This window comes from Podarcis melisellensis (genome assembly GCF_964234715.1).
Source record: "Podarcis melisellensis genome assembly, chromosome: 13".
Lineage (NCBI taxonomy): Eukaryota > Metazoa > Chordata > Lepidosauria > Squamata > Lacertidae > Podarcis > Podarcis melisellensis.
Window position 1 is genome coordinate 17,479,607 of NC_138545.1, and position 17,692 is coordinate 17,497,298.

The 17,692-nt window shown below is 50.1% G+C and overlaps 1 protein-coding gene across 1 annotated transcript; it reads left to right on the forward strand.

Annotated features, from left to right (window-relative positions):
- Nucleotides 1–9,137: 9,137 nt before the first annotated feature.
- CDIPT (CDP-diacylglycerol--inositol 3-phosphatidyltransferase) lies at nucleotides 9,138–17,343 on the forward strand. The gene is made up of 6 exons (XM_081885763.1): nucleotides 9,138–9,587; nucleotides 10,743–10,877; nucleotides 12,294–12,447; nucleotides 12,781–12,862; nucleotides 15,047–15,128; nucleotides 15,224–17,343. Exons 1-6 carry the CDS (start codon nucleotides 9,545–9,547, stop codon nucleotides 15,373–15,375), a joined length of 648 nt encoding a protein of 215 aa, XP_081741889.1. The 5' UTR covers nucleotides 9,138–9,544; the 3' UTR covers nucleotides 15,376–17,343.
- The last annotated feature ends 349 nt before the right edge of the window (nucleotides 17,344–17,692 follow it).

Genomic DNA, 17,692 nt, shown 5'->3' on the forward strand with positions numbered 1-17,692 from the left:
TGGATGTCGTGGTGTCAGGTCCGGTCTGTTGGGCCCGACTTTGGCCCCGATCTGCTGGTCCGGTCTGTTGAGCCCGACTTTGGCCCCGATCTGCTGGTCCGGTCTGTTGAGCCCGACTTTGGCCCCGATCTGCTGGTCCGGTCTGTTGAGCCCGACTTTGGCCCCGATCTGCTGGTCCGGTCTGTTGATCGTCGTCGTCAATGTATGAGATCGGTGGAGTAGGTGGAGTCGAAAAGGTGAAGTCCTCGCCGTTGCTCTCTTCAGTCTCTTGTGGAGGGGGTGAGGACTTGCACCTAGTGTGATGTAACCAAGAATTCTTCTCACCTACTTTCACGGCGGTTGGCGATGTCAAGAGCACTTGGTAGGGGCCTTCCCACGCGGGTTGGAGTGGTTCCTTCTGGTAGACTTTGACGAGGATCCAGTCACCAGGGTGGAAGGAGTGGGCGTGGACGTCGATGGGCAGGTTCTGTCCCTCGATGGCCGCGTAGTGGTGGAGGCGCTGTAGTTGTGTCTGGAGCTGAATAACATAATTAGTAAGTTCTGCCTCCCCCAGCTCCAGTTCTGAAAGTGGGAATAGAGTGTTGTAGACGGGAGGAGGTCTCCCGAATAAAAGTTCGAATGGAGAGAGTTTCAAACGTCCGGTTGGGGCGCTGCGGATGTTATGAAGAACCAGTGGGAGTGCATTCACCCATTTTAGGCCAGTGAGCTCGCAAAGTTTGCCCAACTGTATTTTTATTTCCTGGTTCATACGCTCTACTTGGCCAGAGGATTGTGGGTGGTATGGAGTGTGGAGGTCCCATTTAATTTGGAGTGTTTTGGCCACTAATTGCACCACTTCCGCAGTAAAGTGGGTTCCCCTATCGCTATCTAAGCGGCGGGGTATGCCATAGCGGGGAATGATATCCTGTAGGAGGGCTCTGGCGACTACGGACGCGGTAGCTTTTCGGCAAGGGAATCCCTCCACCCACGAGGAGAATTGGTCCACTATAATCAAAGCATGTTTAAAGCCTTGGCATTGGGGCAGATCAATAAAATCAAGCTGCAAGTTCTCAAAAGGGACAAAGGCCCATGGTCTGGCTCCTGGTGGCCTCCTGGGTTCACGCTTGGGATTGAAGCGATGGCAAGTAATGCAATTCTTTGATGCTGCTGCTGCGGCGGCAGCTATCCCGGGTGCATACCAAGATCTAATGATATGTTCCATTAATCTCCCTTTTCCCCAATGTGTCCGCTGATGAAGAATCCTCACTACTTTTGGAGTCCAGGCCTTTGGAAGGACGGTTCTGCCATCGGGGAGGACCCAGATGCCCTGTTGTTCGGTGGCACCTATCGATTCCCACATAGCCTTTTCATCCCCTGGGGCAGATTTGTAGATTTCCGTAAGGTCAAGGTCTGCTGGTAGTTGGAGGGCTTGAAACTCGGATTCATTGTTGGGGATGCGTAGGGCAGCCATCTGTGCGGCTTTGTCGGCTCGTCTGTTTCCTTTAGATACCGAGTCCCTGCCCTTGGTATGGGCTTTGCAGTGGACAACGGCTATAGCGGCCGGTAGATGGATCGCCGTGAGAAGTCGCTCAACTAGGGCGGCGTGCGAGATTTGAGACCCGGCGGCGGTTAAAAAACCTCTCTGGAGCCAAATTTGGCCGGTTGTATGCACCAGACCGAAACAGTATTTACTATCAGTATAGATGGTTATCCGCTTCCCTTCACCAATCTCGCAGGCACGCAGCAGCGCAATTAATTCGGCGGCTTGGGCACTGTACTGGGAGTTAATTGGGTTTGACTCTAGTACTTCGAAGTCGGAGACCACCGCATACCCAGTCTTCCTAACCCCGTCGATTACTTTAGAACTACCATCAGTATATAGTATTAGGTCCGGGTTCTCCAGGGGGAGATGATCTAAATCTTCACGGGGCTTTTCGGCTTGCCGGACTATAGTGGTGCAGTCATGATGTGGGGTGCCATCATCAGGAAGGGGTAGCAGGGTAGCGGGGTTTAGGGAGTTGACACGTTTAATGGTGACATTGGTTGGGGTTAGTAGGAGGGCTTCGTATCGGTTGAGGCGGGAGTTTGAGAAATGGTGGCATCCTTTTAAGGTTAAGAGGGTTGAGACTGAATGGGGAACGTGAAGGGTGATTTCGTGGCCCAGGACTGTTTCTTGGGCTTTCTCGAGGAGGACAGCAGCGGCTGCAATGGCTCTCAGGCAACTGACAGCCCCTTTAGCAGTGTTGTCGAGTTGCAGACTATAATATGCTACTGGCCTCTCTTGGTCGCGAAAGGGTTGGGTTAGGACACCGGAGGCTACCCCCATTTGCTCGTGGATGAAGAGGTTGAAAGGGATTCGGTAGTCGGGTAATCCTAGGGCAGGGGCAGATCTGAGTTCCCGTTTTAGTCGTTCGAAAGAGTTGTAAGCTTCTTTTTCCCAGACCAAGGTGTCTGGGTGGTCCTGACGCGTCATAACAGTTAAGGGCTTCGTTATTTCGCTGTAACCAGCGATCCATGCTCGGCAGAAGCCGGCCATGCCAAGGAAGCCGCGCAACTGTCGTTTTGTTTTTGGGAGAGGGATTTTAGTAACTGCCTCAATCCTGTCAGTGGCTAGACTTCGGGTCCCTACTCCCAAGATGTGTCCCAGATACTTGACTTCTTGTTTACAATATTGGAGTTTCTTTGGAGACACCTTATGTCCTTTCTTTGCTAATTCTGATAGGAGGTGTTTAGTGTCTATCTTACACGCCTCCTCACTGGTAGAACACAATAAAATATCATCCACGTAGAGAAGCAAGGTGGAGCTAGCCGGTAGGTGGATGTCCTCTAAGTCCTGATGTAATACGGCCGAAAAAATTGCGGGTGACTCTACATAGCCTTGGGGCAGTCTGGTCCAAGTTAGTTGGCCGGGTCCCCAGGTAAATGCAAAAAGGAATTGGCTGGCCGGGTCCAAGGGTATACTGAAGAAGGCGGAACACAGATCTGCGGCGGAGTACCACGTCGTCCCTGCTGGAATTGCGTTTAGGAGGGAGTTCGGGTTGCCCACTACCGGGTGTCTAGGTATTACGAATTGGTTCACTAATCTCAAGTCCTGTACAAAGCGGTACCGTATAGGTGCCCCCTCCTTTGCGGGCTTCTTGACCGGGAGAACTGGGGTATTACAGGGTGAAGCGCACGAGACTAGGATCCCCTTTTCGAGGAAGTCCTCAATCATGGGTGTTAGGCCTTCTATGGCTTCTTTGGGCAGAGGGTATTGCTTGGTGCACGGGAAGGGCAAGTCACTTCGGTAGGTGATCTTGACTGGAGTAGCAGAGAGTAAGAGTCCGACTGAGGTTGATTCAGTGCCCCATAGGGAGGGGGGCAATTCGTTTTCCAGGTCCAAAGGGAGTTCAGGAAACTGTCTGTCCGCTTTGGATTCCTGGACGATACCTTGGAACATGGGAATAGAGTCCCCTGGCATATGTAGGTAAATGCCATCCGAGGAGCATTTTATGGTGGCGTTAAGTTTGCAGAGGAGGTCTCTGCCAAGGAGATTGACAGGGCTGCTTGTTAGGAGGAAAGTGTGTTCCGCCAGTAATGGTCCGAGGGTGACTTTGGCCGGTCGCGAGAGCGGACAAGTGCGGGGTATCCCATCCAGTCCCATTACTTTCTTGGTTACTGTCCCTGGTTGCAGGTGACTGTCGGTTAGGGTGGAATAGGTAGCCCCTGTGTCTAGTAGACATTGATAGGGGTGGCCGTCAATCTCGATAGTGCAGACCGGGTCCTCAGGTGACAATGCAAGAACAGGGCAGATGGTTTGGGTCTGACTGGGATCCCCTTCTAATTGTCAATAAGTGTCCTGATCATCGGGAGGCGGTTGGTTTGGGGGGTGCAAGGGAGGAGCGGTAGCGTTCACCCAAGGGTGGGCAGACTGGTCTATGGTTGGCATTTGGGTTCGGGGTCCCGATTGGGGTCGAGTTTGAGGTATCGGGTTCGAGGGCGTTGGTGGAGCATAAGCCGCTGGTTGGTGGTTGGTGTAGCCTGGGGTTACGTTGGGTTGCGGGGGGAAAGGTGGTTGGCTGGTTCTAGCAGGGAAGGACTTGGGTTCTTGCCCCCCGTAGGGTGGCGCATTTAGGTAAGGGCAGAATCTTTTTATGTGTCCTTCTTCCTGGCAGTAGTAGCACCCTCCAGTCCCCGGTCCCCATTGCCTATAGGGGTTTGGGGGTCCTCCTCCCCGGACCCCCTTTCCTCGGTTGAGACCTCTACCTCGGTTAGGGCCATAAGTGGTTTCCATACTTAGGGCCAAGATCTGTTCGACTTCGGATTTTGTCTCCTTTTTCTTTCTCTCATCTCGAGAGTTGTAGATGGATTTCGCAATGGACAAGATTTCATTTACACTCTTTCCATCATATCCAATTTGAAGATTCAGGGCTTTCCTAATGTCTTGGCAGGCCTGATCCTTGAAGAAACCTTTAACGATCACTTCATGTTGCGGATTCTCGGGGTCGATTCCTCCCCATGTTTTGATGGCGGAGACTAATCTAGTATAATAATCAGAAGGGTGTTCGTTTGGCCCCTGCATTACCGTTTGGACTTTGGTCCAATTAACGGTGCGTTGTCCGGCTGCCTTTACGCCATCCAGAATGGCTTTCTTAAATAGTTTCAAGCACCAGATCCCATTGGTCGTGTTATAATCCCATGTAGGTTCTACTCGAAGGGATTGTGCGGTGAGCGCCTGCAATCCTTGGGGCCGTCCCCTCTGGTAGTCGGGTGATTCTATAGCTTCCCCGGCTTTAGCCAGAATGTCCGCCTTCTCTGCCTCGTTGAAGAGGGCATTCAGAAGGACGTGGACGTCCGCCCAGGTAGGATTGTGGGTGGAAAAGATTGCGCTGATCTGGCGGTGACATTTGTCCGGATCGTCCCTCAGGGAGGGCATCTGGTTGGACCAAGTTACGAGGTCCGAAGTATAAAAGGGATGATGCGTATACACCATTCGTGGGGGTCCATCAGGTGAGAGAGGTGGGATCGGCAAAGCCCTTAGGGGCATCTGGATCGCTGTAGAGCTCACAGTAGAGCTCACTTGGTCAGAAGGTCCTGGGATCTCTTTGTCATGGTTCAGGGGCTCTGCTGTAAGCTCACAAGGCTCGGAGGGGAGATCCCAATTTCTGTTCGGGACAGGATCCTCAAGGGTGTTGTGGAGCGTTGAGGAAGGGGTTTTAGCTTTGGCCTGCCCGGGGTCTTTGGTTTTAGTCTGTCCAGAGTCCTTAGTTTTAGCCTGCCCAAGGTCTTTCTGGTCCTTTTTGGCTTGCAGCCTTGTGACTCTTCTGCTGCCTTGAGCCCCTTCCTCCCCCCCCTCTTCATCGCTACTCGAACCACTGTCAGACGACGGTGGTGGCGGTGGTCCTTGGTAGTAAAAGGGGACCAGGGCCTGCTGTATATCCTCGTCTTCATAAGGGGGGGGCATTTGCTGTCGACCGGGATTCAATATAGGTAGCTGGTAAGAAGTTGTTCCCCTTGGGGCTTGGAGCACTCTCCTTACGGCCTCAAAGGTAGCCAGGTATTCCAACTGGCGGGGTTTTTCTTCTATTAAGTATTTCTTTAAGTAGTTCAAGCGCTCTTCATTAAACGAACCCCCTGCCGGCCAGCGTAGTTCGGGCTTGGCCGAGGCGGTACTGGCGGGCCAGATTTCAGAGCAGAGGTCCTCTAACTTTTCTTTGGATAATAGCTTGTGGCCAGGGATCGACTTCCAGTGCGTGATGACAAATTGGAGAGGAGAGTCGGGATCCTTCTGAGATCGGGATGGCTTTCTAGAAGCCTTCCTCCCAGAGTGAGCCCGCTCGTGTTTGGAAGCCTGGGTACCCATAGTATATTTCACGCGTGTCTAGACAGGAAAGAGGAGAGAGGGGTCGGTAAAGTTTGGTGGGCCTAGGGTGTTACTCAATAAAGGGCTTGTAGTAACAGAGGGGTCTTCAGTCGCTTGGCAACTTCCTTAGAGAGTTTTTAAAGAGCTCTAGCTATCCGGTATTATTTCCTTTCCTATTTCCTTAACCAATAATCTGGGGTCCCTTTCCACTCTGCCAATCCTGCCCAATTCCTCATGGGCTATTCCCCCCCTGGCAACCTCCTACCTATCGATTACTCTCAGGAAAAGGGGCCCTACTGAACGCCCGCGCCGTGCGGTGCCAGATCGGGTAGTCCCTGGATAGAACTTCGGGTCGAAAATCCCCCTTGCTTTCGGAAGCGGGCTTACAATACACGGGGTACGTAGCCCGACCGGTGCGGCTGGGATTGGGATAGAAAGCAAGACCACTTCCTGCCCCCTAGGAAGGACGCTCGGGAAGATCGGAAAAAGAGCTCCAACCCCTTGCTTTCAACTGGGATGCCCGTTGCGGAGAGTCGGCTATCTTTCAAGTCGGGTCACTCCGTCTTACCCTTCGGGCTCCCAATTGGTGCGGCTGGCTGGAGAGTTTAGAGAAAGGGATAGAGCTCAGAACCCCCCTTTTGGGTCGAGCGGCGGTCCACGGTCTCTCTCACTAACCGGACCAAGAGGTAGGCGAGAAGAAGCGATAGAGAGGAGGGCAGAGAATTCGGTTGCCAGGAGAATTCCACCCCCTTTCCCACCAGTGCACTGGATTTCTTTCCTATACTCACAAGTCTTCTCTGTTGATCCGATCCCGGGATCGATGAACAAGCCGGCTGGATCCCCTTTGCTCCCCGGCTGAACTCCTGGGGCTTTCGATTACCGCCCGGAAGATGGCCGGAGGTCCAAAAGGGTCTTCCCAGGCAAAATGGCCCGGAGCCGGCTGAAGATCTCGGGGCCCCCGGTCAGCAACTCGGGAGAACCGCTGAAAGCCCCACGTTGGGCGCCAAACTGTTACGGAAAATCTGGGTGCGTATTTACCCTGCCACCCAGCCAATCGGACCAAAGTCCGTGGGTCTTTGCGGAAGAAAAAGAAGCTCAGCCGGACGCAGGAGCAAAGTACGAAGATCCAAGTTTATTGGCCAACAGGTTCAAGACGAGATTTGAACCCCGAGAATGGGGCGACATAAACTTTTAAAAGTTCCCTCCAAGTCCCAGAATACAGTGCATGAAACGTCATGAATTCATTATGGGAAGGTTGGGTTTCATGGATTTCATCATGAATACATTACACACGTCACGAATATCTCAGAGAAGAGGTGGGGTTACACTAATTAACATTTGAGATAAGGGAGGGGGAAATATGTAGAGCGAGAGATACACATAGGTAAACATTTATCAAGTACCGGTGGTGGCAGGACAAAGGGCCAGAGATATGCATCGTCTGCCACCTGGTATTGCCCGGAGGAAGGGTTATGGGAGGTGATCCGACAGGATTAAGAAGTTCCTGTGTACGTGCCCTGTCGCTCTGGGGATTATGGAAGTAGGGATCGTATCATGGAGTGCGAAGGGAGCTGAGTTGAATGACACCAAGAGCAAAGAAATCGGAGTTATGGTTGATTTTATGTCAATTTCTAAAGGTTTCCTATGCCTTCTGACCTATTCTGTATTGGTGATCAAAAGCGGAAACAAAATGGACACATTGTAGCAAGAATGGATACATTTTGACAGTTTTACGAGGTCTCTGGTTTCGGATCCATTGTTCTCACCGTGGGGGGCCGTCAGCAGCTTGTCAGTAGGTTCAATGAGGCGTGCAAGAGCTCCCTGAGCTAGCTCCTGCAGGACGAATGCATGGTTGTGATTGGCTAAGACGCAGCCATAGGAATAAGCGGAGATACAGGAGCGCCCGGTCTACTCGTTCTAAGTATGGAGCGCAAATAGCCATAGGAAGAGATAGGAGAATATATTCATATATTTGAGCTTATTTCGCTCGTGGAAGAAAGAAGGGAAAGAGGGGTTTTCTGGGAGAAGTGTGGTGCTTGTGCAACTGTGAGGGGGACTGGCGGTGGATACTCTTGAGGTCATCGCCTCGGTCGTTCACGGGAGAGGGGGGGGAAGAGGAGGTACCCCCCCCCGTTCCCGATCCGTATCAAAGTGAAAACCCTGACCAGTGCATATACATGAGTGAATTCATATACTGTACAGCCTGCATATCTGTTCACAGATTAGCAAGCAAGAGGTGGTGTGGTGTAATGGACGGAGTGCTGGACTTGGCCAAGGAGTCTTGAGTTCAAATCCCAGCTGGACCCATGCTTGTGATTTTGATTTATACACACACACAGTGGTACCTCTGTTTTCGAACATCTCTGTTGACGAGCATTTCAGTTTTTGAACACCGTAAACCTGCAAATAAATGCTTCGGTTTTCGAATACGCCTCGGAAGTTGAACATGCCACACGGCTTCCACTGAGTGCAAGATCCTGAGGCCTAGCTGTCGACTACTGATTTTTTTGTTTTCGAACGTTTCAGAACTCGAATGGTCTTCCGGAACGGATTACGTTCGAAAACCGAGGTACCACTGTATACATAGTGCCATCAACGGGCAATTTACTGTTAAATTTATACATAGCCCTGGTGAAAGGTCAGCACACTGATATAAATACTAGGTGCCTACCCATAATCTGTAACAATACCAAAGCGTGCCAGTAGCCACTATTAACTCCATTAAAGCAAAAACTATGGAATTTGAAAATCAGACATATTTTATCTGAAGATTCTTTATCCCTTCATGTGGCATCTTCAGTTGCTCAGCAGCTTGTAAATAAAACTTATCAACCAAAGAAGAAATGATTAGAAAGACCACCGATTCAAGTCATGTTTTCGAAATTTATTTCATATTCCCGTTAAGAAATACCACTCATTAAAAAACACGTTTGTTTGTTGTCAAAACAGGAAAAAATATGATCTCTCGAGGTAAAAGTTCTGCTTTCAATTGCAAGATATATTATTAAAGGCGGCCACTTTCTTGCTAAAGACTTTTGCACAGCCATTCTTACTATCAAGACTATACAAAAGCACTGGATGTGGCGAGCCTTTTAGCGTGGGGAAATAACAGTTCCCTTTCCATACTTTCTGACTGGCCAATAAGAAAACAGGAGGGTGCGAAGGAGCCGCCCCAGGGGAAGCCGGAAGCGCTCCAAAGCCAACCTCCATGTCGGCGGCTGTTCGCCCGACTCTCTCTACTAAATGGAGCTTTTCTGAAGCCTCGGTCCTCCGAACGTTCTAGGAGCGGAGTAACCATAAATCACAGGAAGACGACGAGGAGAAGTGGCCCTTCTAGCCCGGCTTCTTGTTGGTGGGGCTACACCAAAACGAAAGCCGGCAGGGGAGCGTACGGAGACGAAACCATTGGCGTTCCGAAATGTCCCTCTTCCCCGGGGAAGGGGCGGGAGCGCAGTTTTTAAAGAGACAGGCAGACATTTTCCTTTCCGAACCTGAACAGAGTAGCTGAAGGTTGCGGAAACCGGGGGAAGCTGCGTGCATTGGGCCAAAGCAGGAAGGCAGAAAGCGGGGAGCGGGAGTCTCCGAGTCCATCGTGAGGAAGAGGAAGAGCGGATTACGAGGGGCTCCTGCAGCGGGTGGGCGCTGCGTGGTCCGAGCGTTGCATCGGGGCTGGAGCGGGGTTTGCAAGGAGGTTCCGCCGCCGGAGCAACAGCTGGCCGCGAGATGAAGCAAGAAAACATCTTCCTCTTCGTCCCCAACCTCATCGGTACGTTCCCCGGGGTGCCGGGCGGGGGAGAGGAGGAGGCTGCGATCCTGAAACACGTCGGGCTGCGTGCGCCCCATCCACTTGGAAGCGCGCTGCTTCTCCTCCCCGAAATGCTGGGAAGTGTAGTTTACCCGGCACGGACTTTTTAGCCCTTGCAAACCACCCTTCGCAGGATTCATATGTGCTTTAAGGATGCTTTAAATGGATGGTGTGTGTGTGTGTTCGCATCCTGAATGAGTAGACCGGCTGGAATGAATGGGGGCCTCGTTAGTCACGCCCATTAATCTCGATGAGGCAGCCCTGCTGTGGCTAATGGTGTAATCCATGAGCCCCGGGAAGAGCCTCATCAACCCAGCTGAACTGCACAGGGGGAGTCGCTTCTGTGTAAACGTGCTTAGGGTGGGGTGCTGCGATGCTCTTCCAGGGAGGACAGGCCTGGCCCAGGAGACCTGACCTAGTTCTGGGCCTCTCGAGATGTTCAGAAGCAGTAAGAGCTCCAAAGCCCGGTGCTGGGAGACAGACACAGGTGGGTGAAGGCTCCTTGCCTTCATGCTTCGTTTACAGACTTCCCGAATGCAGCCTGGAAAACCGGGTGCCGATGCCGGACTAGATCGACCTTTGGCCTGATCTCGCTTGGTAAAAGCTGAGAAGTGCATGGTGCTCCGGCCCCTTCCCTGCCTCCTTTGCCTTGCCTCCGGGCCTTCTGCTTCAACACTCCCGTCTATTTCCTGCCCTGTTATTTTCACAAGTGTTAATCTGCAGCTGAAGGCAGCAGCAGCAGCAGCATCTGGACTGTCTCCTCCAGATCAGATGTGACAGGCAAGCAAGTGACTCACCTGTCTCTTGTAGGCTCAGTCTGGACCCTTTCATTTCTTACAGTTGATTGTAGCTTTCAGTGCCAAAAACAAAAGAGGAAAAGGGTGTTTCTAAAATAGGGAGTCTGTTTCTCCTTCTCTTCAACACTCCTGAAGGAAACGTTACTGATCTTTGAGTGACTCTTGCCTAGATATCTGGGGAGGTGGGGTTGTGGGTAGCAAAGGAGGGGAACCAACTAGAATTTGCATGACCCATTTCCCCACTTTTCTGAGGGCTGCAGGGCTTGGGGGTTAAAAGATTCCAGGACAAAGTCTCATTTTGCTTCCTTGTCCTTTGCAGGTTACGCCCGCATAATCTTCGCTTTTATCGCGTTCTATTTTATGCCAACCTCCCACATAATAGCATCCTTCTTTTACCTCCTAAGTGGTTTCCTTGATGCCTTCGATGGCTATGCGGCTCGGGCCCTGGACCAAGGTAAGGCTTGTTCGCCTCAAGGCAGACAGGGCTACAGGGTGGCTCATACAAGCCATGCACTGAAAGCACATGGCTTTGTGAGCAGCAAACTATAGTTCCCAGGATTCTTTTGGGGTGCTTTTAAATGTATGCATTCTGTATGGTACGTAACAATTTGTTGTGGTGTAATGCAGTCAGTTTGAAGAGAAAGAGTCAAGGAGCACATATATGAGGAGATGAAGCTGTCCCACACAGAGTTAGATCACTGGTCCATCTATTTCAGTCCTGTCTGCTTTGAATGGTGGCAGCAGCTCTCTACAGTCTCAGGCAGAAGCCTGGCTCACTGTCCCTTTATTAGTTGAAGATGCTGGAGGATGCACATGAGGCCTCCTGTGTGGGCAGCATGTCTCCCACTGCTGAGCTGCATTCCGTCCTCAGAAGACGACTGAGGTTGCCGTGTTGCTTAAGAGTATGAGCTACAAGGTCCCTGGCTCAAAGCTTGGTTCAGGTTTGAGCTCACTGGGTGGCAGCAGGCAAGGAGCTATCACTCAGTCTCACCCATCCTCAGATCTGTACTCTGCTGCTGCAGCAAGACACTGCCTGCCTGAACCTCCCCTGCCAGCAGCAGACACAAAGAGGGAGGGTCTGTGCTCCTTTGTGCAATGTGCCCCACCCCACTTCCTCTTGCAACGCAGTGCTACTCTTTGCCTCACCCTCCCTTCCAGAAATCTACAGGAATAATGCCTGGCTCTGGGTAAAACCCTCCAGATCCGCAACTGTAGCCAAAAGGAAGCGTGTCCAAATAGACTGAGCTTTTCTTGCTGAGATGGGAAGGTTTCACAAGGCTCTCGTTACTCAGTGGCGTAGCGTGGGGGGTGCAGGGGGGCCGGGCGCAACATCTGGGGGTTAGGGTTAGGGGGCGCAAATCCACGGATTAGGGGGCGCAAATCCACGGATTAGGGGTGCAAATTACTTGCCTTGTCCCGGGTGCTGACAACCCACGCTACGCCACTGTCGTTACTTTCCGTCTGTGTAAGCTGCACACTGAAACCTGTTGTTTTCAAGTATGCCTGCCTGGACCACACAACTCTTGGCCTCACAGCAGAAGCACAGACACCTGTGCCTGTCACTTACCTGGGGCAGCAAAAACTTGTCAAGCACATAGCAAGCCACAATATAATAATAGTAATAATAATAATAATAGATTTATTATTTATACCCCGCCCATCTGGCTGAGTTTCCCCAGCCACTCTGGGCGGCTTCCAATCAAGTGTTAAAAACAATACAGCATTAAATATTAAAAACTTCCCTAAACAGGGAATATATGCCTTAAAACTTTGATGGGTGACGTGTGGCTGCAGTCTCTACTGTATGCATAGCTTCCTCCCCATTGGTTAACAGTGCCCTTGCCTTTCTAATGTGCGCTGTTCTTCCCAGGCACCCGCTTTGGCGCCATGCTGGACATGCTGACGGACCGCTGCGCCACCATGTGCCTGCTGGTGAACCTTGCTATGCTCTACCCTGAATCTGCCCTTTGGTTCCAACTCAGCATGAGCCTTGACGTCGCCTCCCACTGGCTCCATCTCCACAGGTACCAGCTGGGGAAAGGAGGGACTCTGCCCTCGATGGCGGCATCAGAAGTTGCCTTGTACAATATTGGACAATGGTGTCCAGGTCTGGCTCAGCCTCGCCTGCTGTGACTTGCGGTAGGGTCTCGGGCTGAAAGGGAGCCTTTTGTATCGCCCATCTGCCTATTCTTTTTAACTGGAGGTGCCGGAGACCAAACCTGGGGTCTTCTGCAAACAACCCAGATCCTCTGCCGCTCAGCTATGGTGCCTCCCCTGCTGGGATAGAGAGGCGTGGAAGGGAAGAGGGGCTGAGCACTCCTGGCTCCCATTTTAACTACCTTCTCTGCTCCCACCAGCACCGTGGTAAAAGGTGGGGAGAGCCACAAGACCATCGACTTGTCAGGGAATCCAATCCTGCGGGTGTATTACAGCTCCCGGGTGAGTGATAATTTATTTAGAACTCCCCCTCTCTCTGAGCTCTCTCTCCTTCTCTCTGAACTCTCTCTCTCTCTCTCCCGCTCCCTCTCTCTGAACTCCCTCTCCCTCTCTCTGAACTGTTCCTACTACATTTCTCCAGGCTTCCATCCCTTAAAAAAAAAAGTATGTTCAAAAGCTTTATTGAACAAATGACAAAACAAATAAAGCAAGAAGATTGGTGGGGGGGGGCGTAGTGTGATAAGCTGCAAAAAACCAAAAACAAAAAACAACCACCCAGATCTTTCAGTAAAGGCAAAAGAAATCAGAATTGTTGGTGCAAGGCTGGTGTAATTGAATAATTTTCTATTTTCACTGCTTCCTACGGGCCCTTTCCCCTTGGAATCAAAATAGAAATATTGCTTGCTATCCCATTTCCTCAAAGGCAAAATACTGCCCCATTCATTCCCCTCCACCATCAGAGAGTCTCGCAATATTGGGAGATCCCTCCCTCTCTCCTAGTTCTGCCCCACTCTCCACTCCAAATCTTGTATTTGGAAGCCTTCTTGAAAAGTATGAACAGAAAGGGAGGGTCCATTCATTGTCATTAAAAAATATACCACAGTACGCAATGAACTATGGGGGATTTAATTTCCACTCGGTCGCCTGCAGATTTAGCTGTCTGCTTGAAGAGGGTTTGTGGCCGTTGTATCATATTTTAAAAGTCTGGAAAGTGTTTGGGGGAGTGTTTCATATTTCACTTCTGCAGTGTCTCCATTGGCTTCCAGTCAGTTTCAAGGCCTGATTTTTTTAAAGGGCTCTTTTGGATCTTTTAAAGCCGTAAGTCATCTGGTTCCAGGATTGTTTGTAATGCACTTTATATCAAATGATCTCAGGACGGGATATGCGGATCATTAAAGCAATCCCAGTTGCAAATCAAGAGTGGATAAAGACAGTAAATAAACTTAAACCACAGGGGCTAGTTGCTACACTATTAAGTTGCTAAGGGTAACAATTCCAGAATGCCTGAGCAAATTAACCAGGCCTTAAGCTAGTGCTAAAACAAAATCAAAGTTGTTTCTGAGTAGTCTTCAACAGCAGCCCCACATAGAGTGCATTACAGTAATCCAGTCAGAAGGTTATTAGTGTTGCTGTAGCCAGGTTATCTCTACCCAGAAATGGCTGCAGCTGGAAAAACAACAGAAGTTGACCAAACGCAGCTTCATTCCCCAAACGAGGCCTGAAACTAAGCTGGAAGATGTCTAGATAATCCATTTCCTCCTGAAACATCTGGAGCTGCATGATCATCCGTCTCCTGAGCACCTTGAAATATGCCCAGAAAGGGGATATTTGCAGCTGGGCAGTAGTTGTCATGCACCTCCAAGTCCAGCTTCCCATATGAGGTTGTCTGTATCTTAAGATCCCCCTCAGGGTTCCTGCCCTGGGGGATCTGGGACTTCTCTATGATGGCATCAAAGCAATAGAGCTCTCTTCCTAGAGAACCCACCTGACTCCTTCATTGTTGGTCATCAGACGGCAGGCCAAGGCTGCCCTTTTCTGCAAAGTGTTGGGAGTATCCAACCACTGGGATAATGTGCCTGCTACTTATATTAACTTTGTTTCCCTCTTGACATAGTTTCCCTTTTTTTTAAGGGAAATCCCCTTATTCCAAATAGGATTCCTTGCAAGAAAAGGGAAAAGTTGACAGCTATGCCCTCTTGGATTGTAGTATTAGTAGTACCAGTGGTACTTACCGTATTTTTCGCTCTATAAGATGCACCAGACCACAAGACGCACCTAGTTTTTGGAGGAGGAAAACAAGAAGAAAAAAAATTCTGAATCTCAGAAGCCAGAACAGCAAGAGGGATCACTGTGCAGTGGAAGCAGCAATCCCTCTTGCTGTTCTGCCTTCTGGGATAGCTGCGCAGCCTGCATTCGCTCCATAAGACGCACACACATTTCCCCTTACTTTTTAGGAGGGAAAAAGTGAGTCTTATAGAGCAAAAAATACAGTACATACATGATGCTGTACTGCATGCTTGTAAGCTGATTTAGTGGCGATTGCAGTCTGCATACGTTTTTGAATAAGCTAGCAGCCAAACAGAGCTGACATTCTTATGTGTGCAGGGGACAACTCAGGTAGCTTCTCTTTGCTCTTTTTTCTCTGGCCTGGTTTGACATGCTTTCTCCTCCTCTTCCTCCTTCCAGACTGTCCTCTTCATCATGTGCGCTGGGAATGAGCTCTTCTACTGCATGCTCTATTTGCTGTGTTTTGGGGAAGGACCAGAAAGTGAGTATCCTAAGCCAGAGGGACGATGCCTAGGGGTCAAAGGGCATTTCAAAGGACTCCTTCCTTACCCCAACCCTGTTTTTTTCTTTTTCCAGTCCTGCCCGGACAGGCTGGTCTCTACCGCCTAGTCCTGTGGGTTTCTGCCCCTATCGCCATCACCAAGAGCCTCATCAGCCTGGTCCACCTGATCTGCGCCTCGTGCAATATGGCTGCTCTGGATGTTGCGGAGCGTGCAAAGAGGAAGTAGCATCAAACGACCCCAGCGGAGGGGCAGGAGCATCACTCCCTTTCACGCTTGCAGTGGGACCAGCTTCCCATCCCTCGCCGTGACAGGGTTAGCCACTCCACTTGCACAGCTCTTGCCTGATGCGATGACCCCACCTTCCCACGAATGTATAGGATGATGGGAATACGTCCTGCTCCTCCCGGCTCCCTCCTGCATTCCCATGATGCTTTGCACTCAGGAGAAGATTGGCTGGTAGGGCGGAATATTGACTTCGCCTGTGGGCTGAAATGGAGGGATTGGATCAACCATTTTGAGGGCAGCTAAATAGACCTTCGTTTCCAGCTTTTTGGTTCTGTGCTTCAAAACTTGCTGTATATTTGGGTGGGGCAGGACGAAATTCAGCCACAAAAGAAGTACCTTTTCATTTCCCAAAAGTGCGTGGAAGTATTGCTCTTGAGTTAGGAGGCCATATCATTCCCAAAATTCCCAAGTATATCTAGGCCTGGGCAGCAAATGAATTGGCCAGTTGGTGACCATTTGATTTGGATTATACATTTGAAAATGACTATCCTAGGTTCCTAGGAAAGAAGCCCCATTGAGGCTTGAGTTCTGTGTGCAGTATTATCCATTTTAAGATTATCTCTGGCTGTAAATTTCTGCATCTACTTTAGCCAATGTTCCATGTTGCTTAGACATGCTTGGCCGTAAACAGCCATTTGGATCCTGCTCCCAGATTCTCTTTTCTTCTCACAATGCTTTGCTTGTGAGAGCATCTGCATTCCTTTTTCTGCTGTTGTTGGCTGTTTTTGCTACATGGAGCTGTAGGCTTCTAAATACCCTGGAGGAGCACAGGGCATAGAGGAGCCACTTTGTAGCATTGCTATTGAACATTACCTTGGCCCGCTGTTTCTTCACACAACTTTCCCCACCTTCTTTGCACGCAGTTTCGGACTGACCATAGTTGAGATTGGCTGTTCTTTCCCCCTCAATCATGCATGTGCAATTTTGAAAGAGTGCAGTAGAATTCGAATGTGAGGTAAACTTTGGGCAGTTTAGCAGCCATCTTGCCCAGTCTGGCTTCTCTGTCCTTTCTTCCTCTGAAGGCAGGGCAATTATTTGTGGGTTTCTCCCCCTATTTCTGAGCTCTTGGTAGTTCCCTGAGATATTCTGGGTCCTGTCCTTGCACACCTGTCTTCCTCTTTTTCCTTTCCTCAATCATTTGTGCAAGAACATAAGTTGCCATATCACACCACAGTTCTGTTTTCCTCCATATGATTTTTGTTGTTGTTATCAGTGATGGCTAGGTTTACAGTGACATGGTAGCCATCCTAGCCACTCCTAAGTAGGGCCTTTGGCCCTCCAGATGTTGCTGAACTGCAACTCCCATCAGCCCCAGCAAGCATGGCCTGGGATTATGGGAGTTGTAGTTCAGCATCATCTAGAGGGCTAAAGGTTCCCGACATCCACTTTAAAGCTTCCTTCTCTCAGCTCCCTACAAAAGCCAGTTCTTCCTTTTGACAAGAGGAGATAGAGGTGACTGATGAAGGGGACTGTGGAGATGGGATTTGGCGGCCATCTTAGAAAAACCACCTTAAGGACCTGAAGTGACACTAAGGACTTGGCAGCTGTATTGGAGCAAACCAACTTCAGGAAACCTGCCCGATGTCTTCATATATTGAGCCAAACTAGATTATTATTTGCTAGAAACTTCCCTCATCCAAATGGTGCGGTGGGGGCAGAGGGACGCACAGGTGCTGAGGGTAATTATCGCTTCTGTGGATTGTCGCGCGCTGTCTCCTGCCAGATGGGGAGCAGTTGTTACCTTGCCATGTCCTCTCCTCTCTTTCGCAGCGTCACTGCCACACCCTCACAACCCCCAGTGGTGTGTAATTTGTATGTAGGTTTTTAAAAATTAAGACTTGGTGCAATAAGACACCCCCTCTCTCAACGGAGTGGGAGTTGCTGTAATAAAGACAACTGTGTAACCATCTGATTGTGTGTGTTTTTAATTTGGTGGGAGGTTTTATATAAGGATCTTGAAGAATAACTGGATTGTTGGGGGCGGGTTGCTCAGCCACAGTTCCCAGCTCTGAATTTAACTGCATTCTGAAAGGGTTGACAAAGTCAATATGGGTAAGTGCTCACAGTGCTCTGTATGCTTAGATTTGGTCCTGGATCCTAATCTCACGGATGAGGTTGATCAAACTGCACAATCTTGATTATGTGGGCAGTTTGAGTCTTTGGGAAGGAGGCAAGAGGGCTACGTGTTGGACCACCCTGAATTAAATTCAGTTTTCCTTGTGAGTTTTCCTGTTGGGTAGAGAATTGGCACAGACAC